Below are 19541 nucleotides of genomic sequence, written 5' to 3'. Positions count from 1 at the left end.
GCGAGGTGGCATCCGAGATTTTTTAGGAGTCGTTGCTGACGGCCATTTTCTCGCCCACACCATTGCCAGAGCCCTCCAACTCGCCACACATCCACCTCATGGGGAAAGGCTGACCGTACCACGAGGGGAAGAACGACCACGGGGCCGGTGGCTTGGGATCCAGCAAGAAGCCACATCACAAGCGGTATGTCCCTGTGGACTTCACGCACCGGCTCTGGGAGGAGAACCTGCCGGTGCCATGGCCGCATGCGGGCCTGCCGGGAGGAGGCTGGTACCCGAATTCCAGCCACGTGCTGGTCCCTCCCATGCCACGTCAGGGCCGAGAGTGTCGCCACGAGGTCTAGTGCAGTCGAGCCCTTCTTAATTTCTAAGTTCTCTCTGTATTTTTATAATTATGTAAATTATGGTCTTTTATGAATGACTTTTCCCTTTTTATGCGTCCGTCCGCTGGAAAACCCCCAGACGTAAACGGACGCGTGGTTGATTTCGACCATTTCGACCGACACAAACGGACGAAGGAGGCCACTTTTGGTGTCCTTTTTGCATTGGCCCGTTGGAATTGCACTTAGGGAAAAATTCTATTGAAACCTTGAATTCAGTGGAGGTTTGGTGAAATAAACTTCAAACTTCAAATCCCCATGTCTTGTATCTTAATTTTGTGAATCCTTGTCTAGATCAAACCCTGAAGCTGTTTGGCGCACCGGAAACCAACAATCCCGACACGGATTACGTGCTACTCTCATTGACGTTGGGGACCCACACGTCACATTCATCCTTTCACCGATCAATCTCTCGATCGCTTTCCTAGAGGGGACTGTCGTGGTATTGTTGACAAGTAAGTCATAAAGGGTACTTCACGGCGATGAGAGATAGAGAGGGTGTGAGATCTGGTGTGCGGGACGATGATATGCACAGTTTACATAGGTTCGAGATGTACGTCAGGGGCAGAATCTCTACTCCTGCTATAAATCACTATAAAATTTAAGGGGGCTAGAAACATGCTTAAAATTTAAGTAAGATATATAAATTTAACATAAATGAATGTCTTTAAGGAATTTTCAGAGTACGGGGACAATGGCCCCCTGCTCTAGAAAAGCTTAGCCACTATGAAAAGGGGTCCTTGGTGTCGTTTCGCCCTAGGGCCCCTGAAATATATGGACCAACCCTGTCAACAAGGGTCAAAATTTATTAGTTGTAGGATCCCTAAAAACAGTTCCAGAATTGGTTTAGATCAGGGTTCGAAGTTCAAAATATAATTGATATGGATTTAAAGTTCGGGTTTATTTTGCCGAACTTGTACCAATTTAGTTTTAAAACAGACTTTTTTCCCTTTGTTTTGGAGTGTCATCGATCACGAGATTCAGAGGCATTCATGGCATGGGCATGTACTCGGCCACTCAGGTGCATGTTTCTGCTAGAGTCCACGCGCCTTTCTGTCGGCAATGATTCCGGAGCAAACATGTAGCGGCATGATCGCAGACGTGCTTGCTGAATGATGGGCACCACGCTGCGATAGTTCATTTCGACTGAGGACTGTGTGCACAGCCAACAAAAAGAAATTGTGGTATGCAAAGGTCTCTGTCGACCTTTCTCATCCGAGCTTGATGCATGCGCCGCTTGACAATTGTCGAAGCATGCAAGCATGCCATCAAACGGCAGGAATCGCCCACCAAATTAACAATGTCGTTGCTCGGGTCACTTTCTAGTGTCAGATCCCGAAAATGAACACAAATGGCCAACCAAGATTGGTGGGCGGTTAGTTTGATCTTGGTTGTATGGTCAGTACAATAAAAGAAATTGTTTGGTTCAGTACTGAAGCTGATCAAGGGTGGTTGGACTGCTCGATTTACTAATAGCCGGATCGAGCCAATCAATCGTCCCCTCTTTTAACTATACACCCCCTATCCCACCACAATCAAACCACCATTTTTAACACTTTGGTGTCTCATAGTCATACGAACATGATCAGTGGGATGCGATGACGAGGCGTAGATGGTGACTTTGTCAATCTCAAACCCCTCATGATTATTTTTTCTTAGACTCAGCCTCTCGAAGGTGCTCATAGGGGTACGGTATATACCGTGTTTCACAAAAAAATGTCTCCTCTTCTCATGTAAGGTTACAGAACAAAGAATAATTTACCACTACCACTAATTAACAAATGGCGCAATTTGTGTGTTGCATGCCTTGTGAAAAGTAGGGTCACTTCTTTCGAGTTTAAAATTATCTTGAAACAGGGCTATGGAATGTGACATAAATAAGCTAATGAGGGATTAAACCGCAAGGTGCCAAGACCTAGTTACCATACTCATGAAAGCACGTGGAAATTATAGTCACGAAGACCAGTGGCGGAGCCAGGATTGAAGCAAGCCCCAGGCCACAAACTAAACACAAAAAAACTACTAAAAAACTCTTGTAATAGCACATAAAATTTGGTATGATAGATATATTTTCAAATCTATTGTTAACACTCGAAAAAAGTACATAAGAGATGACTACAAATTTAAAATATTTATTCATCCTTTATTCAAACTTCCCGGTGCATGTCTATTTCTAAAACAAGAAATTACCTAGTTCAGAGGAGCAGCAGTCAAGCTCGAGATCAATCAACAGAAGGAGTTGCGGAGTTGGGGTAGAAATCGGGGCGGCGGCGCATGCAGCAGGGATAAAGGCGGGAGGTGGAAGCTAGGTACGCAGGCAAGGGCGCTGCAGCGGGCTGCGGCGGCGGCGAGGCGGCCTTCCGGCATGGCCGTGGGTGCGTGGCGGCCACCCTCCTTGTGCATTGACGAAGCGAGGCGACAGGTACGGCGTAGATGAGTCGTGGGCGTACGCGTACGGGAGCAGCGCCTTCGAGCGAGACTAGAGGCGAAACGTGGGCTTGCTAGCTTGGTCGAGTTGGGTCTGACCTAGGATGTGCCACGGGCTAAAATTTAGGCGTAGTATAACAAAGAAACTTTCCCATCGCCCCGGGCCATGGCCCTTGTTGCCCTGGGTGTGGCTCCGCCCCTGACGAAGACCACATTACAGCGGTAGATTTATCTAGGTTTGGACCATCGTGATGATAAGTAAAAGTTATACTCACGCATCACTCTTGTATCGTTCCATATACAAAGATGATTACAATGCATATATAGAGTGTCTTTGCAAAATCGAGAGGTGAACTTGACGATACTATGGTGGACAACAAGGGTTACAAATCCCCACATTCTTGCACCTAGGCGAAGATGTAGATGGTGATGATCTCGTATTAGGTCTGCAGCCTCGCAAGGTCTCCCTTTTATACACTTCGTCCTGGTAGGTGATGCCTTCCACCTGTACATGAGTCCTTGTATGGCACAAGCACGTAGTAGATCGATACACATAGATCAAGGTTTGTTGAAATCTTAAGCTTATTCTCTAAGTCTTTCCTTCGAATCATGTGATATGCCTTGCGAAGGGGGTTCAGTAGGGGTCTTCTAGAAGGTTGATCTTTACCTTGTATTGTATGTCTGACCTGACAGGTACTCATGGGAGGTACAATAGCGAGTATGCAATGCACCTATCTGTCGACATAAACCATGTTCCTCTTCTATTTCTCTTATGAAATTTTAGGTTCTTTCACTCATCCATAGATGGAAGCACTCTAGTGCCTCCGACGGTGTGTTGTATTTTAGTGATAAAATCGTTTTCATTAGATGTCTTCTACCACAATGTGAGCAAGAAAATGAATTTTAAACATTGTTTAGATACCATATGCATGACCATCGAAACATTGGCAGTATAAACATGACACTAGAAAGACCCGCTCATTGCACAACCGAATTTGTTCACGCTATCGAATTGCTTGGTATAAATGGATTTACTGCATATGCACATACATATGTGTTTTGCATATATCTGTTTTTTAGAAACACAGTATAAACGTAGACGCTTACATACACGCACATAGACTCACATCTATGAACGTACACACACACATCCTACCCCTATGAGCATCTCTGGAAGACTGAGCCGGTGGATTAGATCTTGAAATTGACGAAGTCCCACACGCGCCTCGCTGTCGACGAGAATGTCGCCTCCTACTGAATGAATATTCTGTTTTGCATACATCCGTGTTACATATATCCTCTCAATTTTCAAATACTACAAAAAAATATTTTAGTAGGAACGATTCATGTGGAAAAAAGTTTGTAACGACCATACATAAAAGGCAGTGGCGGACAAGGTGGGCACACACCTCTGATTTCTATTTTTTACTGCTCATGTGTGATAAAAATTTGCTCAAATGACTAAATATAAAACGTTTTCTAAAAATTCAGTGTGGGCTACGGCCCACCCACCCACCCTTCTGCGTACGTCCTTGATAAAAGGTCCTTAGAAGTTACAAGAGTGTGTAAGACTACTTATACTAGCCACTATCTATGAAAAACCCTATTCCTAAGAGCATCTCCAGCCATGTCCCCGCGAAGGCCCCCAATACCCTTTTTTTTTACCCGGACGGATGAAAACGGCCCAGTCACGCCCCTAGCTTCTCGTTTTCGTCCGGATTTAGGCCTAAATCCGTCCGGACTCCCCAGGCCATCCTCGGTTCCTCGGGGTGCTGTCGGGGGCTCCGAATGGAGCAAATTCCGCGCTCTGGCCCACGTGTCAGTGAAGATTAGCCAAAAACTGCCGGTCCCCACACACGACCTTCTCTCTCCTCTCCCACTGTTTCTCTCTCCCGACGCAACCAATCGACCACGACAAGGTATCGCTGCCCCGGCCACCGGCCACGCCAACCCGGGCGGGAGGAGCCTTGCTCGCTGGAGTTCGCTGGGCGCGCGGGGAGCGCGACGTCAGAGACCGTGTGGCAGAGCAGGAACGGCCGCGGGAGTACCCGTGGTCCAGCGGCGGTGGTCACACCTTGCAGCGCCGGCGGTATAGATCGATTGGGCCGACCCTGGGACATTTTCCTCGATGCGGGCCACGTCGGCGACGGGCGCCTAGTCCCCACGCGTCTCCGCCCCCTGCAGGGCGTCGAGACCAGGCCTCCGTGCCGCCGGCCACGCAACATGCCACCGGCCACGCAACGGGTCGAACACCTCACGGGCATCTTCACGAGCACCATGTGTGGGGAGACGGCTGAAAAATCGTTGCTCCCCATGTCAAAAATAGGTCTAATCCGGACCAATTTCCATCCGGATTATACCTCGGGGGCCTCCAACGGCTGGAGATGCTCTAACATTCTCTCTCTCCTCCTCTTGAGCCGGCTCAATACATATCGGGGCATGGTTCCTATAGTATGCTAGAAAAACGGCTCAACAGTTTGTTCACTTTTTCCATTGTAGGAACCTAGCACATATCAGCATAACCAAAGCGGTTCCTAGCTCTGATACAATTTTCTTTGAACCCAACACACATAGTGCATGGTCTAAGTAAAGTTTTTACTCCCTGCAAAAACAATTTCATCTTCATTATATAATCAAACTTATATAATAACAATTTATACAAGGATTAGTTCTCCAAAATAATCAAAATTCCGAGCAACGAGAAGGGGTTATCGGAGTGTAGCATGGTGCTATGTGTAGGGGCGGAGCTAGAGGTAAATATTCCCTGATGCATGATCAAATTTGCAGCTTTGCTAATTGAAATTATGTCTTCATGATGCACTTCTACCAGCTTACCCTGATGCATTTTCCTAACTGAACTCGCAAGTACTACTAAAATGTTTTTTTAGACCCCTTATAGAGCTCCACCCCTGGCTAAAATTTCAGAGCAGCAATTGATTAGCCTTCCGAGGATGTATGTTTCGGGGATAGCTCAAAGAGATGGGATGGTAACTTTCATAGTTTCGAGGATGACTACCGCATAGTTTCACTACCATAGTTTTAAGTCTTGGGGTACAAATGTGTCATGCACAAACATGCGTACACATCAACATACCATACTTTTCAAAAATAGGAATTTCATAAGATTTTTCTAGGTTTTCAGTCCTTGGGATTTTTTCTGTGAATTGCATTTGGATCAAAGTAATTGTGCGACCCAAATTTCTTTGGATTGCATTTTTCATGACTCAATTCCATGGGATTTTGAACATCCACCCCAACATATTTGTTTGGCTTTATCGTTTTGAGAAACACATACTTGTTTGACAAGTCCGTAGGATCGAGGGATTGTTTAATGTGACAATCATGTAAAATTGCTGCAGAAAACTCAGCAGGGTTCATCGTGACATGTTCTAATCTGGTCCATCAACCGAAAGAGTTCCCTTAGGCCCCGTTTGATTCAGAGATATCATATATGAATTGCGCAGGATTTTCATCCTTAAAATTTCTTTTTCCCTATGTGTAATGTTTGATTTGTAGCATTGAATGTTTAGGAATGCACATGAATTTTTCTTATAGAATTGCATTGCACTATGTTACGTGATTTTTTTTTCATCCACTCAAATCTCATGTTATAATTCTTTTAATTTTCATGTGAATCAAATGCTACGGAGTACATGAATTTGTTTCCTGTTCATACCAAATTCTATAGGATTCAACTAAACATCCTACATTTTTCTAGGGAATCTAGTACGAATTTGTGTGACTTGTGTACCCTGCCATCACCGAGTTCCTTCTCGAACACACAGCCGCAAAGCCGGCCATCTTCTTCCCGGTAGTACCATTACCAACCAACGCCTGATCTCCATCCAACAGCCCAGCGAGACTAGTTCTCACCCGCGCAAATCTCAACGCTCTGCACACCACGCGCCCCGCCTCCACCAACTGCCACTCGCCCCCACTCACCCTTCCTCCTACCCACCGCCCCCTCCGCCGCCGGCCGGTGCGCCGCCGTGGGCTGACCTCTGTATGTTGGCGACGCCGACGATGGCGTCCAAGGTCCAGTCGCCCGTCTCCTGCACGGGGCCGTCGCCGGCCAAGCCCACGCCGCCCACGCCGGGGTCCGCCGACGAGATGCGCGCCGTGGCGCGCAAGTTCGCCGACCAGCCGCTCCAGAACCCGGAGCCCGGCGTCTGGGCCGTCCTCACGGCCATCTCCCAGAACGCCCGCCACCGCCCCGAGGTCCCTTTCTTAAACCCTAGACCTGAAGCCCTGTATTTCTTCCCTTTTGGGTACTCGGCATTGCAGTCACTATGCCTTTGTTCATGTCTGTCTTAATCTGTTTGTATATGTAGCACCACCCATCGATAGAGACAAGCATTGTACTCTTCGCCTATGTAGGATTTACAGTAATACTCTATATCAGACTTGGTTCTGCCACTGAGCTCTATGTGTGGCCTGCTTGGTCTAACGCTTAGTGCAAAATAGGATCCCGCGCTTTGCTGCTTAATGATAGGAACTTCCTTGCTGAAAATGCAGCCATTGCTGTTGATTAATTTCGAACTTGCTTCAGTCAACGGCTCGCCGCTTCGGCGGTTTTTACCTCTCAGTTGTTCCTGCTGCCATTTTAACAACGAGCCGTAAGTTTGCTGACTTGAGTCTTTGGTTTTCCTCCATACTGAAGGGGATGAACATCCTGTTGAGCGCCGACGAGCACATCCTAGGCCGCACGGTCGAGAACCCCCGCTTCAGGATTTCTGCTCCGGCGGTCAGCGGGAAGCACTGCAGGATATATAGGGACACTGCGTTGGAGGAACTGAGACGCGATGAGCCTGTGCCTGTTTACTTCAAGGACACGAGGTTTCTTCTGCTTCTGGGTCTTGCTCTATTCAACGAAAAATATTTCCTTTTCTTGAGTTAACCTGTTGTAGCTCTGCAGCACGAATGGCACATACGTCAACTGGAAAAAGTTCACGAAGAAGTCACCTCCGGTCAAGCTTAATCATGGGGACATCATATCATTTTCCTCAGCTCCTCATAACGGTAAAATGAACATTGGCTCGTGCCTACTATGTTCTACTCCTATCTTGTTTGGTGTTCTGTATCAGCATTTTTAGAGTTTTCCCCTGCTTGTTTCTCGCTGATTTAGTGATGTACACTTCATTCTGTTGCTACTGTCATGCTTCTGGTTTCTTTTGCGTGCATTATCACTGTTTTAATTTTATAGAGGTGGTATTACCTTTTGATGCTCATATAACGTGTATATTGATTTTATAGAGGCCTCCTATGCATTCGTCTATCGTGAAGTTAATGCAGTCAGTTGCGTAGGGAATGGTACTACCGCTGTTAAAAGAAAGTCAGGTAAGATTATGATGTCTTATGATTTACAATTCATATTTCACATACACATTACAATTTACAAGTTCTGAGATACACCCCATCATTTATATTTGATTTAAAGGGGAGATTGGTTCTGAAAATAAGAGGCTAAAGGGTCTTGGCATCGGTTCTTCTGATGGTCCTATTTCACTAGATGATGTTCGAAGACTAGAAAAATCTAATGCTGTAAGTTGGCTCCTTAGAAATGGCAATAGTTTATTTCCCTTGTATTCTCATCATCTTATTAAACTGAAATCATTGCAGGAGCTCAGGGAACAACTTGAGGCACATGTTGTCACAATTGAGACATTGAGAACTGAAAGAAAAATAGCTGAAGCGCAGCATGAAAAGGTATCTACTAGCACAAACAAATAATTGCTTCTTTATTGTTTTGGCGTTACAGGTATCCACTTCTAATTTTTCTCCGGTCAATGTAATATACCAAAAATGCTGTTGCATATTCTGTTGTCAAGAAAGGGTGCTGATGTTGCCAAGTTGTTTTTCACAGTTATTTTCTTATTGATGTAATACGCTATTACCCTTTGAGCTTCTAAATTTAAACATTTTCCCCTTTTGGTTGAAATTGTCCATCTGCTGTTAGCAACTATATGATTATGAAATTATACTCATAGATGCCCTTTCCACTAACCGAGTTTCTTGTGCAAATCTGATTACGTAGGAACTGAAGGAGATCAAAGAAACTACATCATCTTCTTATCTCGACCAGACTAAATCTCTTCAGTTAGCACTAGAGGAGAAACAGAAACAACTAGATTCTTTTAGTACATCAAATACAGAGTTACAGAACTCCATAAAAGATCTGAATGAGAGGCTTAGTGCATCTAAACAATCACGTTCTGATGCTGATGAGATAATTAACAGGTAAGCTTCATAAATCCTAACTGTTGGATAATTTCTTTTGTACCATTCATGTGAAAATACAAAGGATTTTGCTTGTGCCTTTCTTCAAAACCTCACATTCGGAATCAGGAGTTCGATAGGATTCTAGAGGAATTGCTATATTTCCTACAACTATCCTGTGAAATGTGTTCCAACTTCCAAACAGGCCAAGTCTAAGTTTTCATATTGCATGTTTGTTGCTCCAGGGATAAAGGACTAACCTTACTGAAACTAGTTTTATAACGTATGAAGTCTAGTGCTAGCACCACTCATAGAGTTGAAATATTTTCAGCCAGAAGGCAAATATAGGTGAGCTTGAGGAACAACTAAGCGATGAGAGAAACATGAGAATAGAGGAGCGTGATAAGGCTGCAGAGGACCTTAAATCTGCAGTGCATAAAGTACAAGCAGAGACTGAAGATAAAATGAAGAAACAGACCGAGGTTTACCTTAAACAACAAAGGGAACAGAAAGAGTTTATTACCAAGCTTCAGGTTTGAATCTTCTCTTCGTATTTTAGTCAAAGATTAGATGACTAATTCAAGTTCTTGATATCACGTATTAAAATAACTTCCACTGTTATTCAGGAATCAGAAAAGGAGACACGTTTACTTGTGGAAACATTAAGGTCCAAGCTGGTATGCATTTATTGCAATTGTTCCTTTTAAGTAATGTCATTCTGTTACTGTACCTCAACTGTTGCATTCTCACACAGGAAGACTCTCGTGAAAGCCTCGTAATATCTGAGAAGAAAGTGCGAGAGCTGGAAACTCAACTACAGGATGAGCAGCTTGTTTCTGCTAACAATCAAAAGGTATCTTGAAGTTCTGCTCATGTTAAACTTTTTACAAGCTACATCCATGTAAAGTATTTTTAGGTTTGTTCTTCAATTGTGTATAACATATTGTTACTTTCTTTGCTATTGAAATTGCAGAAATCTGATAATCTGGAAACCGAACTGAGGAAACTCAAGAAAGAGCTTGAACATGAGAAGGTAGAAAATTGTTCCAAGTCACATAATTGAACTTTCTGTTTCTCTCATGTCTCATCACACGAGCAAATCAAGTTGGTCTTCCTTAGCTTTCTCCATATGACCTTTTCAGGATCCTTTTTTTTCCTGTTGTGCCTTTGCCTCTGGTTGTTCATGGTTCAAAGTTGTATTGTTCATGTATTTGTTTGGCAGCAAAATTTAACTGTATTTCATGCACCATCCATCCTTTTAGGGGCTATACTCCCTTACTTACAATCTGATAATACATGTGCTTACGTTAGCAGGCTGCTCGGGAAGAAGCGTGGGCAAAGGTTTCATCACTTGAGCTTGAAGTAGCTGCTACAATGAGAGATCTGGAACTTGAAAAACGTAGATATCAAGGGGCCAGAGAAAGAGTTATTTTACGGTACACATCTAGCTTTCTTGTCATATATAGGCAATATGAATCCAAGTTTGTGGAATTAACCCTATCTACAATCCCTTCTTTTACACTGTTGCTTACTGCAGAGAGACCCAACTGCGTGCTTTCTATTCAACTACGGAAGAGATCTCTTCTCTATTTGCGAAACAGCAGGAACAGCTTAAAGCTATGCAGAGAACTTTAGAGGATGAAGAGAATTACGAGAGCACATTGATGAGTCTTGATCTTAATGAAGTACCACTAGCAAATGTGACCTCTGATGATGCCCGTGTAAAACCAGTAGACTACGTAAAAGATTCTGTGGAAGCTTCTGGTGAGAATACCCAGGCAAGTGGACATAGTTCTAGTGATGAAGATGCTGACATGACCGAGCAGCAGGATGGTGGTACCAGAGTTGAAGGGGGCACTCAAGACCTAGAGTGCACTACTCCTGAAAGGTCAGTGGAGAAACTAGGGTATGATTCTCATGGTGATCGTGCTGCTACAGCTACCGAGCAAGCGCCGACTGATACCGAGCAATTTCCGGAGACAGAAAGCCAAGCCGGTATTGCTGGCTGCAATGATCAAAATTCCATCAACAGCGTTATGGCAGGAGATACTATGCAGCTAGAGGATGACGTACAGGTACAAGAAAACGAGGAATCTAACTTGATCCCCAAAGATGGAGGTCAGCCATTAGTAAATGAGGAACAACAATCTTTAACCCTCAAAGATGGCATCGGCCAGTGTTCAGAAGAAAAACGTGAGGGCGACTGCTCTGAGAGCAAACGTGAGGACACACAGACTGGAACTATTCGCACAGCTGATCTGCTGGCCTCAGAACTTGCTGGTAGCTGGGCAGTGGATACAGGACCATCCGTCAATGGGGAGAATGAATCTCCGTGCAGCTCAGGTGGTGATCCCCGTGGAGAACAGGATGATGACGTAGGGGAACGAGCAGCTGCTGATGCTTTGGCCAGTTTGGTGAATTCTGATGGCCATTCAGCTGGTAGCCAGACTAATGTTGCTGATCGTCGTGTTATTAATCATATGATTGGACTTCTTAATCCTGAAAAGAAGCTCCCAGGAAGTGGCGCAGGAGATGATGATTCAACGTCTGATGATGATGATGATGAGACTCAGGAAGGCAGCGAGACAGGGGATGATAGTGAAGCCATGGTCGAGGATTCTGTTGGGTAGGCAAAAACAGCTGATCTTCCTCGTATATATGTCAATTTTTAGAAATCTGCACCCTTGAGTCGGGGTGTCAGTTTGTATCATTCTGTCTCGTTGTGTAATTTTTGTCATTGTGCTTCTGGTTTCTTTGTACCAGTACTTGTCCAAGCTGTAATATCTAGTTCTTAGTGTTAGTTTATTGGTATTGCCTATCGTAATTGTTATTTCTGAAGTTGAGCAGTTATACATAAAACCCATGAGATTTGTTTAAAGAAAGCATAGTTTGCTAGCAACAGGAAAGGCACCGGATAACAAGAAATAAAAGTGAAATATCTCGCAATCCAAGATGAATTTGCCATGCCTACAACATTGTTGTTATGTATATAGAATATTGTTAAGCCTATAAGAGCATCTCCTATAGTCCTCCCCATAGCACTTTGGGGGTCCTAGAGAGAGGAAGTGTCCACACCGACGGTCCCAATAAAGCGCTGGCTATTTTAAGACCCTAATAAAGCGCAGCACAACCATAGCAATCCCTTCGCGAAGGAGCCGATTGGGAGTGCTGGCGTCCAATTTCTGCTGAAAAGTTGCATGTGGTCGACTTGCATGTGACACAGCCCTCTAAAGATTCTCCTCTCTTCTACTTTTCTGTCCCTACTTTGGTGCCGGCGCCTCTATCAGGCTAATTGGTGTGAGACACGGTCCGCGAAGACTAATTGCATGCAGCCGGCGGCGCTTTTTTGGGGAGTACCGGTGGAGATGCTCTAACCAGGCAACCAAGCTGCAGAAAATACTACCCAGCCAGAGGCTAGTACAAAAGAATATATTATTAATCAGCTACGACTCCACCAGTTTGGTGACTGAAATTTAACATCCAAAGAATCAATGAACATAAGAAAAGAAAAGTACAGGCAGGGTTCATGGCCTGGAAAATTACAAGGTGATTATTGACGACATTAAAACAAATGAGTCAGGAAACCATATAAACTTCATCTCATCTAAACAAACCAATTTTTTCTTTCGATCTGTCTGCAATGTTTCTCTACTCCGAATTCCTCTGTAATCGTTCTCATGATTCATGGTTGTTTGCTGCGCCATTCTGCTGTTGTTGGTGCTGCAGTTGGTAGAACGGTATGGGTGTAGCCTGCTGCTGCTGCTGTTGTTGGAGCTGGAACATCTGGTTCTGCTGAGCCATGCCGTTGGAGGAGCAGGAGTCGCCGACGCCGAGCTCCGCCGTCGCGATCTTCAGGCGCTGGACTTCACCGGTCAGTGCCTCGTTGAGAGCTGCTCATCAGAAGGAAAAGAAGGAAGATCAAGACCATGAATTTAACCTATACTGATATGTAATCACATTCTCAATTCTGCGGCGATGTTTTACAGTAATTGGACAATTTGATAGAAACATGGTTGCTGCATTTGCAGATAAATTAAGGATGAGCTGATGATCAGGTTTTGTTAAAAGCGGTGGGCATCCAAGATCGTTGGGGCAGCGGGCTTCTTGTGAGCCAGCAAAGGGAGATATGTGGGCGCAGACTAAGCTATCACATGCCACCCGAGAGGATAAAGAAACACTTGCCTGATCAAAGTCACCGCAGAATATGAATGAATACTCTAGAGTCAAAACATTACTCTACTCAGCTGCAAATCTGCCTTCCTACATGCTAGCTACTAACAAGGTCGATCTTCAGAGAAAGCAGCATATTTTATCTGAGGGATAATATAAAAGGGAAGCAAATCTTGGTTGCTGATGATGATTGCTAACTGCTAAGCACATCCCAATCTGCTAGTACTAGTGTCATGGCAACGACTACCGGCATGGCGCGAGCTACCTACCAAGAATTTGAGAGCCGTGAGCACACGTACGCACTGATGCTGAGCACTACTCGGACAGATAACCATGTCGACGTCAAGAACCGCGATAGTACGATAAGGACTATCTAGTGCCAAGCACATCGGTCGGGCGTTGACGAGCAGAGCACGCACGGCACGAGCACGACAATGGTGGGAGGAGAGATGTTGAAGATACGCACCGTCGCGGAGCTGCGCCTGCTGCTCCATGGCCTGCAGCCGGAACCTCAGCTCGTTGTTCTGCGTCGCCACCCCGGCTGAGTCGCGCTGCCAAAATGAGTTTTAGTGATCAGAATTCAGAAGTGAACATAATCTGAACTGCATTTGAACAGTTGAGCAGAATCTGAAGTGCATTTCAATTTGGTTGGATGTTGCTCGGACCTCGGAGGAGCAAGAAGGAAGAAGAAAGGGTACCTGGAGGAGCGTGACCTGCGCGGAGAGCGTGGTGGCCTCCGTCTGCAGCATCTGCACCTTCTGCTCCAGCTCCACGATGTAGCGCATCTTCCTCTCCTTGGACCGCGCCGCCGACTGCCTGTTGGCCAGCACCCTGGATGATGGAGCAGCGATCCAACCAAAGAACACAGCTTGATCAGTGAACGAATTCAGTACTAACACATTGTAGGCAGTGACGTTGATTGGTCAAGAAAGAAGAGCTTGCGTCGAATGGCGATCAATAGCAGAATTCCGCTGAGATTGCTTACCTTTTGACGCGCTTTGGGTCGGCGAGTGCCATCTCGGCGAGCTTCTCGTCGGCCATGATCTTCTTCATCTCGACGGGGGTGAACTCGCCGCTGCCGAACTCGAGGCTGAACATGGTCCCGGCGCCGCCCCCGCCGTTGGACGCCCCGGCGGCGGCGCCGGAGAAGTTGAGCCTCCCCATGAGGCTGTCCATGGACAGGCTCCTGGCGTGCCGCCCGGCGGCCGGCTCCCCCGCGGCGCTCCTCTTGACGCCGGCGCCGGCGCCGTCGGCTGCCCATCCGCGGATCCCGGCGGCGCACTCCTCGGAGTCGTCGTTCTCGCTGCTGCAGGCCTTGGCGCTGCTCCCGCGGCTGTCGGGCGAGGAGTTGAGCGCGTCGAGGTTGTCGAGGTTGAGGTAGGAGTTGAAGAGGTCGTCGCCGTCGTGGCCCCAGCCGCCGGCCTCCGTCTTGGGCTGCGGCAGCAGCTGGTGCTGCTGCGACGACGACGGCGGGAAGTAGCCCGCGAACGGCACGTCGCTGCGGGAGCGGCGGTGCGCCGGCGCCGCCGCCTTGCGCGCGGCCGAGGCGGAGGAGTCCTCCATGCACACGTCGCCGCGCTGCCCGTTGAAGGAGGTAGGCGGCGTCGGCGGCAGCCCCGCGGCCCTCGGCTTGGCCGTGGCCGGCGCCGCCGCCACGGGATGCTCGGCGCCGAACGTCGCCGCCATCTGCATTGGCGACATCCCCTGCTGCACCTGCACCTGCAGCTGCTGCTGGTGCTGCTGCATCAGCGCGGCCGCGCGGGCCTCGCCAGCGCGCTCCATTGCTCCTACCTCTTTGCTCCCTCCGCCAAGATCTCTCTTGTCCCCGACGCAAGCTGCCGCGTTCGATCGGGACACGGTGCGAAGAGAAGAAACTCAAAACGCAAATGCGCGGCGCGGGCGACGGACGGTGGAATGCAAAAATGGAAAGGAAATCGCGCCGAACGGGATTTTGCCGAGCGGTGGGAGACGACGACGCCTTTAAGGCTGGGTATTTAATGGCCGTTGGATCGTTCGGTGGGGGCTCGTGCTCCCGTTCCCGTTTCTTGCCTTCTTCTTTGGTGCGCTCGCCTGGGTGGTCGCTAGGCGCCACTTTTTACAGCCTAGCACGCGGTTGTTTTGATTCGCAAATATTTCCTATACCCATCCGGCCAGCCGACCTGGCCGTATCTATCTACTGGCCGCTTGTGGAAACTTCGTAGGCGCCCTGCCTGCTTCAGATGCTGCCGATGGAAGAGTGTGGGGCGGCTGCCACGCAGTCGAGACGGCATGCAAACTTTGTGTACGGATCTGGCTGCTGATCCGATGCATAGTGGTGGGGTTTTTCCTTCCCTTGTAGGGCAATGTGTCTTATGCGGGAATGGGGTGGCCAGCTACAACCTCATCAATGGCCCGTGGAAGAAAAATAATTGCTGTGTACAAAGACAATAAATATAAATAATACTAGAGTATAAGAAAATATATTTGTCATTTTTAGTAATAAATGATAGTATATATCATAATTCACAATGAAATTGTTTTACTGAGAAAAGGTATACGGTGCAATAAAGAAAACAATATCCTTTTAGATTTTGTAAAAAGATCTTCACTTAGCTAAGAGAAGGCAATTTTCTCTTTCGTCATTGTCTCTCTTCCGATTAAGCAAAAAATCCGACAAGGGAACCGCAAGGAAAAGCCGACGTCACCCCGTTGTACATGCGCTAATATAGTGCGGCAAATTACACACAAGACACATTCAGAAGTTCCGACGTGGCGACATAATATCTGACCGTTGTCGTCTACCGTCGCTTTAAAATTGGACGCCAGCGACACGTCATGCGAAGCTTTTAAAATTCCCGCGTTCACAGTAGGAAACATGTCGTGTGTACAACTGGATCGAGTGGGCTTCTATAAAGCGCGGACACAATTCCAGGGGTCCCTCCCTAGATTCGAAGCCTAGAAGATTTCGAACGCGCATGCCGAGCCTAGGTTAAAGCTCTTCTTTTGGAACCTCCACAGAAAGCTATACGGTGGACAAGTTTTTACCAAAAATCATTAACATGTAAAATACAAAAATAATATCTTTAAATAGATTATGAAATGTATTTTTGTATGGTATCTACAAAATATTATATTTGTTGATAGTGTTCTAAAATTGTATTCAAACTTTACTTGGTTTGACTTTTCAAAAAAAAGTTAACCTTTGGGATGGAGGTAGTAATGGAAAGTGTAGAAAGACAATAAATATAAATGATATGATGCATTATCTTTTTTGTCATTTCTAGCAATAAAATGATAGTTAATTAAAATTCAGCATGAAATTGTTTAACTGATAAAAGTTATATGGTACAATGAAGAAAATAGTATCCTTTTAGATTTTGTAAAAAGATCTCCGTTTAGCTAAGAGAAATAAATTTTCCCTTTCTTCTTTCTCTCTCTTCGAACTAATAAAAAAAATCTGACGTGGTAACCATAATTAAGGGAAGACCGATGTCACCCCGTTGTACATGCACCAATATGGTGCGACAGATTACACACAAAACACATTCAGAAGTTGCGACGTGGCAATGGGGTATGTGACCGTTGTCATATACCGTCGTTTTAAAACTGGACGCTAGGGACCCATCGTGCCAAGCTTTTAAAATTCTCGCGTCCACTCTCGTGTGTACAACTGGATCAAGTAGGCTTCTGTTAAGCGCGAGCACAATTCCAGGGGTCCCACACTAGATTCGGAGCCTGGAAGATTTTGAAGCCGCATGCCAAGCCTAAGTGCAAGCTCTTCTTTTGGCGTGCCCTCCACGGAAAGCTATTTGCAGCGGACATGTTAGCCATCAGGGGTTGGCCCCATGATCCTATGCAAGCTTTGCCTTAGTGCTCCTAAGACGGCTAACAACCTTTGCAAGGATTATCCTTTCATCGCCGCAGTTTGGAACCTCTAAGGGTAATTTACACTTAACCATTATATTGGTTAATGATGACACCGGAGCTAAAGTGTGTACTAATAGTTTCTGAAAGTGTATACAGGTTTTAGTCCACTATTGGTGTTGGTATGTGGTTGGAGACCCCCCATTCTATGAAGATAAGATGTGCCGGTGTTTTTCTTGCTCCTCTCTTATTTATGTTTGAGCCAATAGGAAACAACACACTATTAAATGGGGTCGTCTCGATGATCTTAATAGGTGTGACATCCTGACCTATGGCTCAATAGGATTGATAGGATACTCATATAAAAAGTTGCACCTTCTTTCCCGAAAGCTCATCTTCAAAGAACTCTGAGATTAAGAAGAGTGCTTGGCTCGGAGTGTTTTCAGGAAGGGTGACCGACCGGGAAGTTAATCCTTGGTGCCCACAAGTGAGGATAAAGTGCGCACGAAAGACATGTGTTGGTTTGTGGGGCTAGACTAGAGATCCTAGAGAGCTATCAAGCATAACAGACATGGCCCTGCGGTGGACTGGGTGTTCAGATAGGGATGTTGACATACCCAAACATACACATCCTACCACATCCATATCACACCCAAAAGAGTTGCGAGTTATAGTGCTTTCGAGTAAACACGTTTTGAGCTAAGTTTGGGCTCTCGGTTCCTAGCCCGATCTACCAGTGGGAGGACTGGCCGATCGGTCTAGATAGGCCCCTACACCGAGGTTCGACTGGCCAGCCCCTGATGTTATTTAGCCTCCTTTGGTTTTTGGTCCGAACGATCGACCCTGGTACCGAGGTTGTTGGTTCCCTTCTTGGTCTACGGGTGTGTGGATCGACTAGCCTCGAGTGGTTTTCCGGGCCCCCTCGGGCGTGGCCCGGTCTACCGATGCATGTTTTGCTACTTCATAAAGGACAAGTTGAGTACCACTTTGCTATGTTTTCTCTATGCTAAAAAAATAGTTGCTTTCATTATACAATTATTCACGATCTTTTGTTTGAGTTACTTCTCATGTTGTAACATAGTTGCTGAGTTTTATTGTTAGAATTATATCTATCATGTCTATGTTTAGAGTACTTTGATCACAGCTCACAATGCTTCTACAATAACTTGATCAAGCCTGTGTTGGCTTCATGTCACCTCAAAAATTATTTTTGCTACACTTACCTACTCGAGGATGAGCAGGAGTTAAGCTTCGGGATGCTGATACGTTGCAAACGTATCTATAATTTTTGATGCCCCATGTTTGTTTTACACCAGTTTCTATATGTTTTGTTTATACTTCGTTGCACTTTTATAAATTTTCCGGAACTAACCTATTGAAAATATGCCACAGCGCCAGTTCCCTGTTTCCTGCTGTTTTGAATTTCAGAAAAGTTGTACAGAAAATATTCTCGGAATTGGACGAAACAAAAGCCGAAGTTCCTATTTTGCCGTAATGAAGACAGAGTCCGAAGGAGAGACGAAGAGGCTCCACGAGGCGGCCACACCAGGACTAGGCGCGGCCCAGGCCCCTCGAGCACCCACCGACCTCGCCCTTCCACCTATTTATTCACCTGTTCAGGAAAAACCTAACTACTCGAGCCTCCATCCACGAAAATTTCCACCACGGCCGCCATCGCTGACCCTGGCTCAGGAGGGTTCTAAAGCTCTTCCCGGCACCCTGCCGGAGAGGGAGATCATCACCGGAGGCCTCTATATCGCCATGCCCGCCTCCGAAATGATGCATGAGTAGTTCATATCTTGACTACAGGTCCATAGCAGTAGCTAGATGGTTGTCTTCTCCAATTTATGCTTCATGTTTAGATCTTGTGAGCTCCCTATCATGATCAAGATTATCTTTATGTAATGCTACATGTTGTGTTTGTTGTGATCCGATGAATATTGAATACTATGGTTGAGATCGATTATATACTTGTCATATGTTATTTGTGATCTTGCATGCTATCTGTTGCTAGTAGATGCTCTGGCCAAATATGTGCTTGTAACTCCAAGAGGGAGTAATTATGCTCGATAGTGGGTTCATGCGTCTAGTAATCTGGCAGAGTGACAATAACTTCTAAGGTTGTAGATGTGCTGTTGCTACTAGGGAGAAAACAACAATGCTTTGTCTAAGGATAATTCTATTGTTTACTTTACACACATTGTTTAATGCGATAATCTGTTGCTTGCAACTTAATACTGAAAGAGGTGCGGACGCTAGTTAACCGGAAGGTAGATTATTAGTCATAGACGCAGATGGATTACGGTCTATGTATTATGTTGTAATGCCCAAATAAATCTCATAGTAATCATCTTGTCATGTATCTTGTCATGTATGGTCTTTATTCTGTCAATTGTCAGCTGTAATTTGTTCACCCAGCATGTTATTTATCTTTATGGAGAGACACCTCTAGTGAACTGTGGACCCCGGTCCTTTCTTTTATACTGATAAAATCATCCTGTTATG

The 19541-nt window shown here is 45.8% G+C and overlaps 2 protein-coding genes across 2 annotated transcripts; one reads left to right on the top strand and one right to left on the bottom strand.

Annotated features, from left to right (window-relative positions):
- The first annotated feature begins 6830 nt into the window (after positions 1 to 6830).
- Positions 6831 to 11878, top strand: LOC124694507 (myosin-2 heavy chain, non muscle). Its single transcript, XM_047227491.1, has 13 exons — positions 6831 to 7025; positions 7468 to 7643; positions 7723 to 7826; positions 8061 to 8144; positions 8245 to 8348; positions 8427 to 8513; positions 8842 to 9044; positions 9355 to 9556; positions 9650 to 9700; positions 9778 to 9876; positions 9997 to 10056; positions 10335 to 10459; positions 10561 to 11878. Exons 1-13 carry the CDS (start codon positions 6831 to 6833, stop codon positions 11651 to 11653), a joined length of 2583 nt encoding a protein of 860 aa, XP_047083447.1. The 3' UTR covers positions 11654 to 11878.
- Positions 11879 to 12471: 593 nt separating this feature from the next.
- LOC124694506 (bZIP transcription factor 30-like) lies at positions 12472 to 14975 on the bottom strand. The gene is made up of 4 exons (XM_047227490.1): positions 14179 to 14975; positions 13892 to 14024; positions 13660 to 13744; positions 12472 to 12913 (listed from the first exon to the last, which is right to left on the bottom strand). The coding sequence occupies exons 1-4, from the start codon at positions 14973 to 14975 to the stop codon at positions 12699 to 12701; spliced, it is 1230 nt and encodes a 409-aa protein (XP_047083446.1). The 3' UTR covers positions 12472 to 12698.
- Between the last annotated feature and the right edge of the window lie 4566 nt (positions 14976 to 19541).

The sequence above is a fragment of the Lolium rigidum genome, chromosome 3 (assembly GCF_022539505.1).
Source record: "Lolium rigidum isolate FL_2022 chromosome 3, APGP_CSIRO_Lrig_0.1, whole genome shotgun sequence".
In the NCBI taxonomy this organism is placed as follows: domain Eukaryota; kingdom Viridiplantae; phylum Streptophyta; class Magnoliopsida; order Poales; family Poaceae; genus Lolium; species Lolium rigidum.
The sequence above is the reverse complement of the archived record's forward strand: the minus strand, read 5'-3'. Positions and strand labels throughout refer to the sequence as shown.

Excerpts from the sequence above, each read along its gene's own strand:
- LOC124694507 (XM_047227491.1), top strand. The coding sequence starts at position 6,831 with ATGGCGTCCAAGGTCCAGTCGCCCGTCTCCTGCACGGGGCCGTCGCCG. Across the intron at positions 7,026-7,467 it reads ACGCCCGCCACCGCCCCGAG|GGGATGAACATCCTGTTGAG; the intron begins GTCCCTTTCTTA and ends TCCATACTGAAG. Across the intron at positions 9,557-9,649 it reads AGTTTATTACCAAGCTTCAG|GAATCAGAAAAGGAGACACG; the intron begins GTTTGAATCTTC and ends ACTGTTATTCAG.
- LOC124694506 (XM_047227490.1), bottom strand. The coding sequence starts at position 14,975 with ATGGAGCGCGCTGGCGAGGCCCGCGCGGCCGCGCTGATGCAGCAGCAC. Across the intron at positions 13,745-13,891 it reads CGCAGGTCACGCTCCTCCAG|CGCGACTCAGCCGGGGTGGC; the intron begins GTACCCTTTCTT and ends TCATTTTGGCAG. Across the intron at positions 12,914-13,659 it reads GCAGGCGCAGCTCCGCGACG|CTCTCAACGAGGCACTGACC; the intron begins GTGCGTATCTTC and ends TCTGATGAGCAG.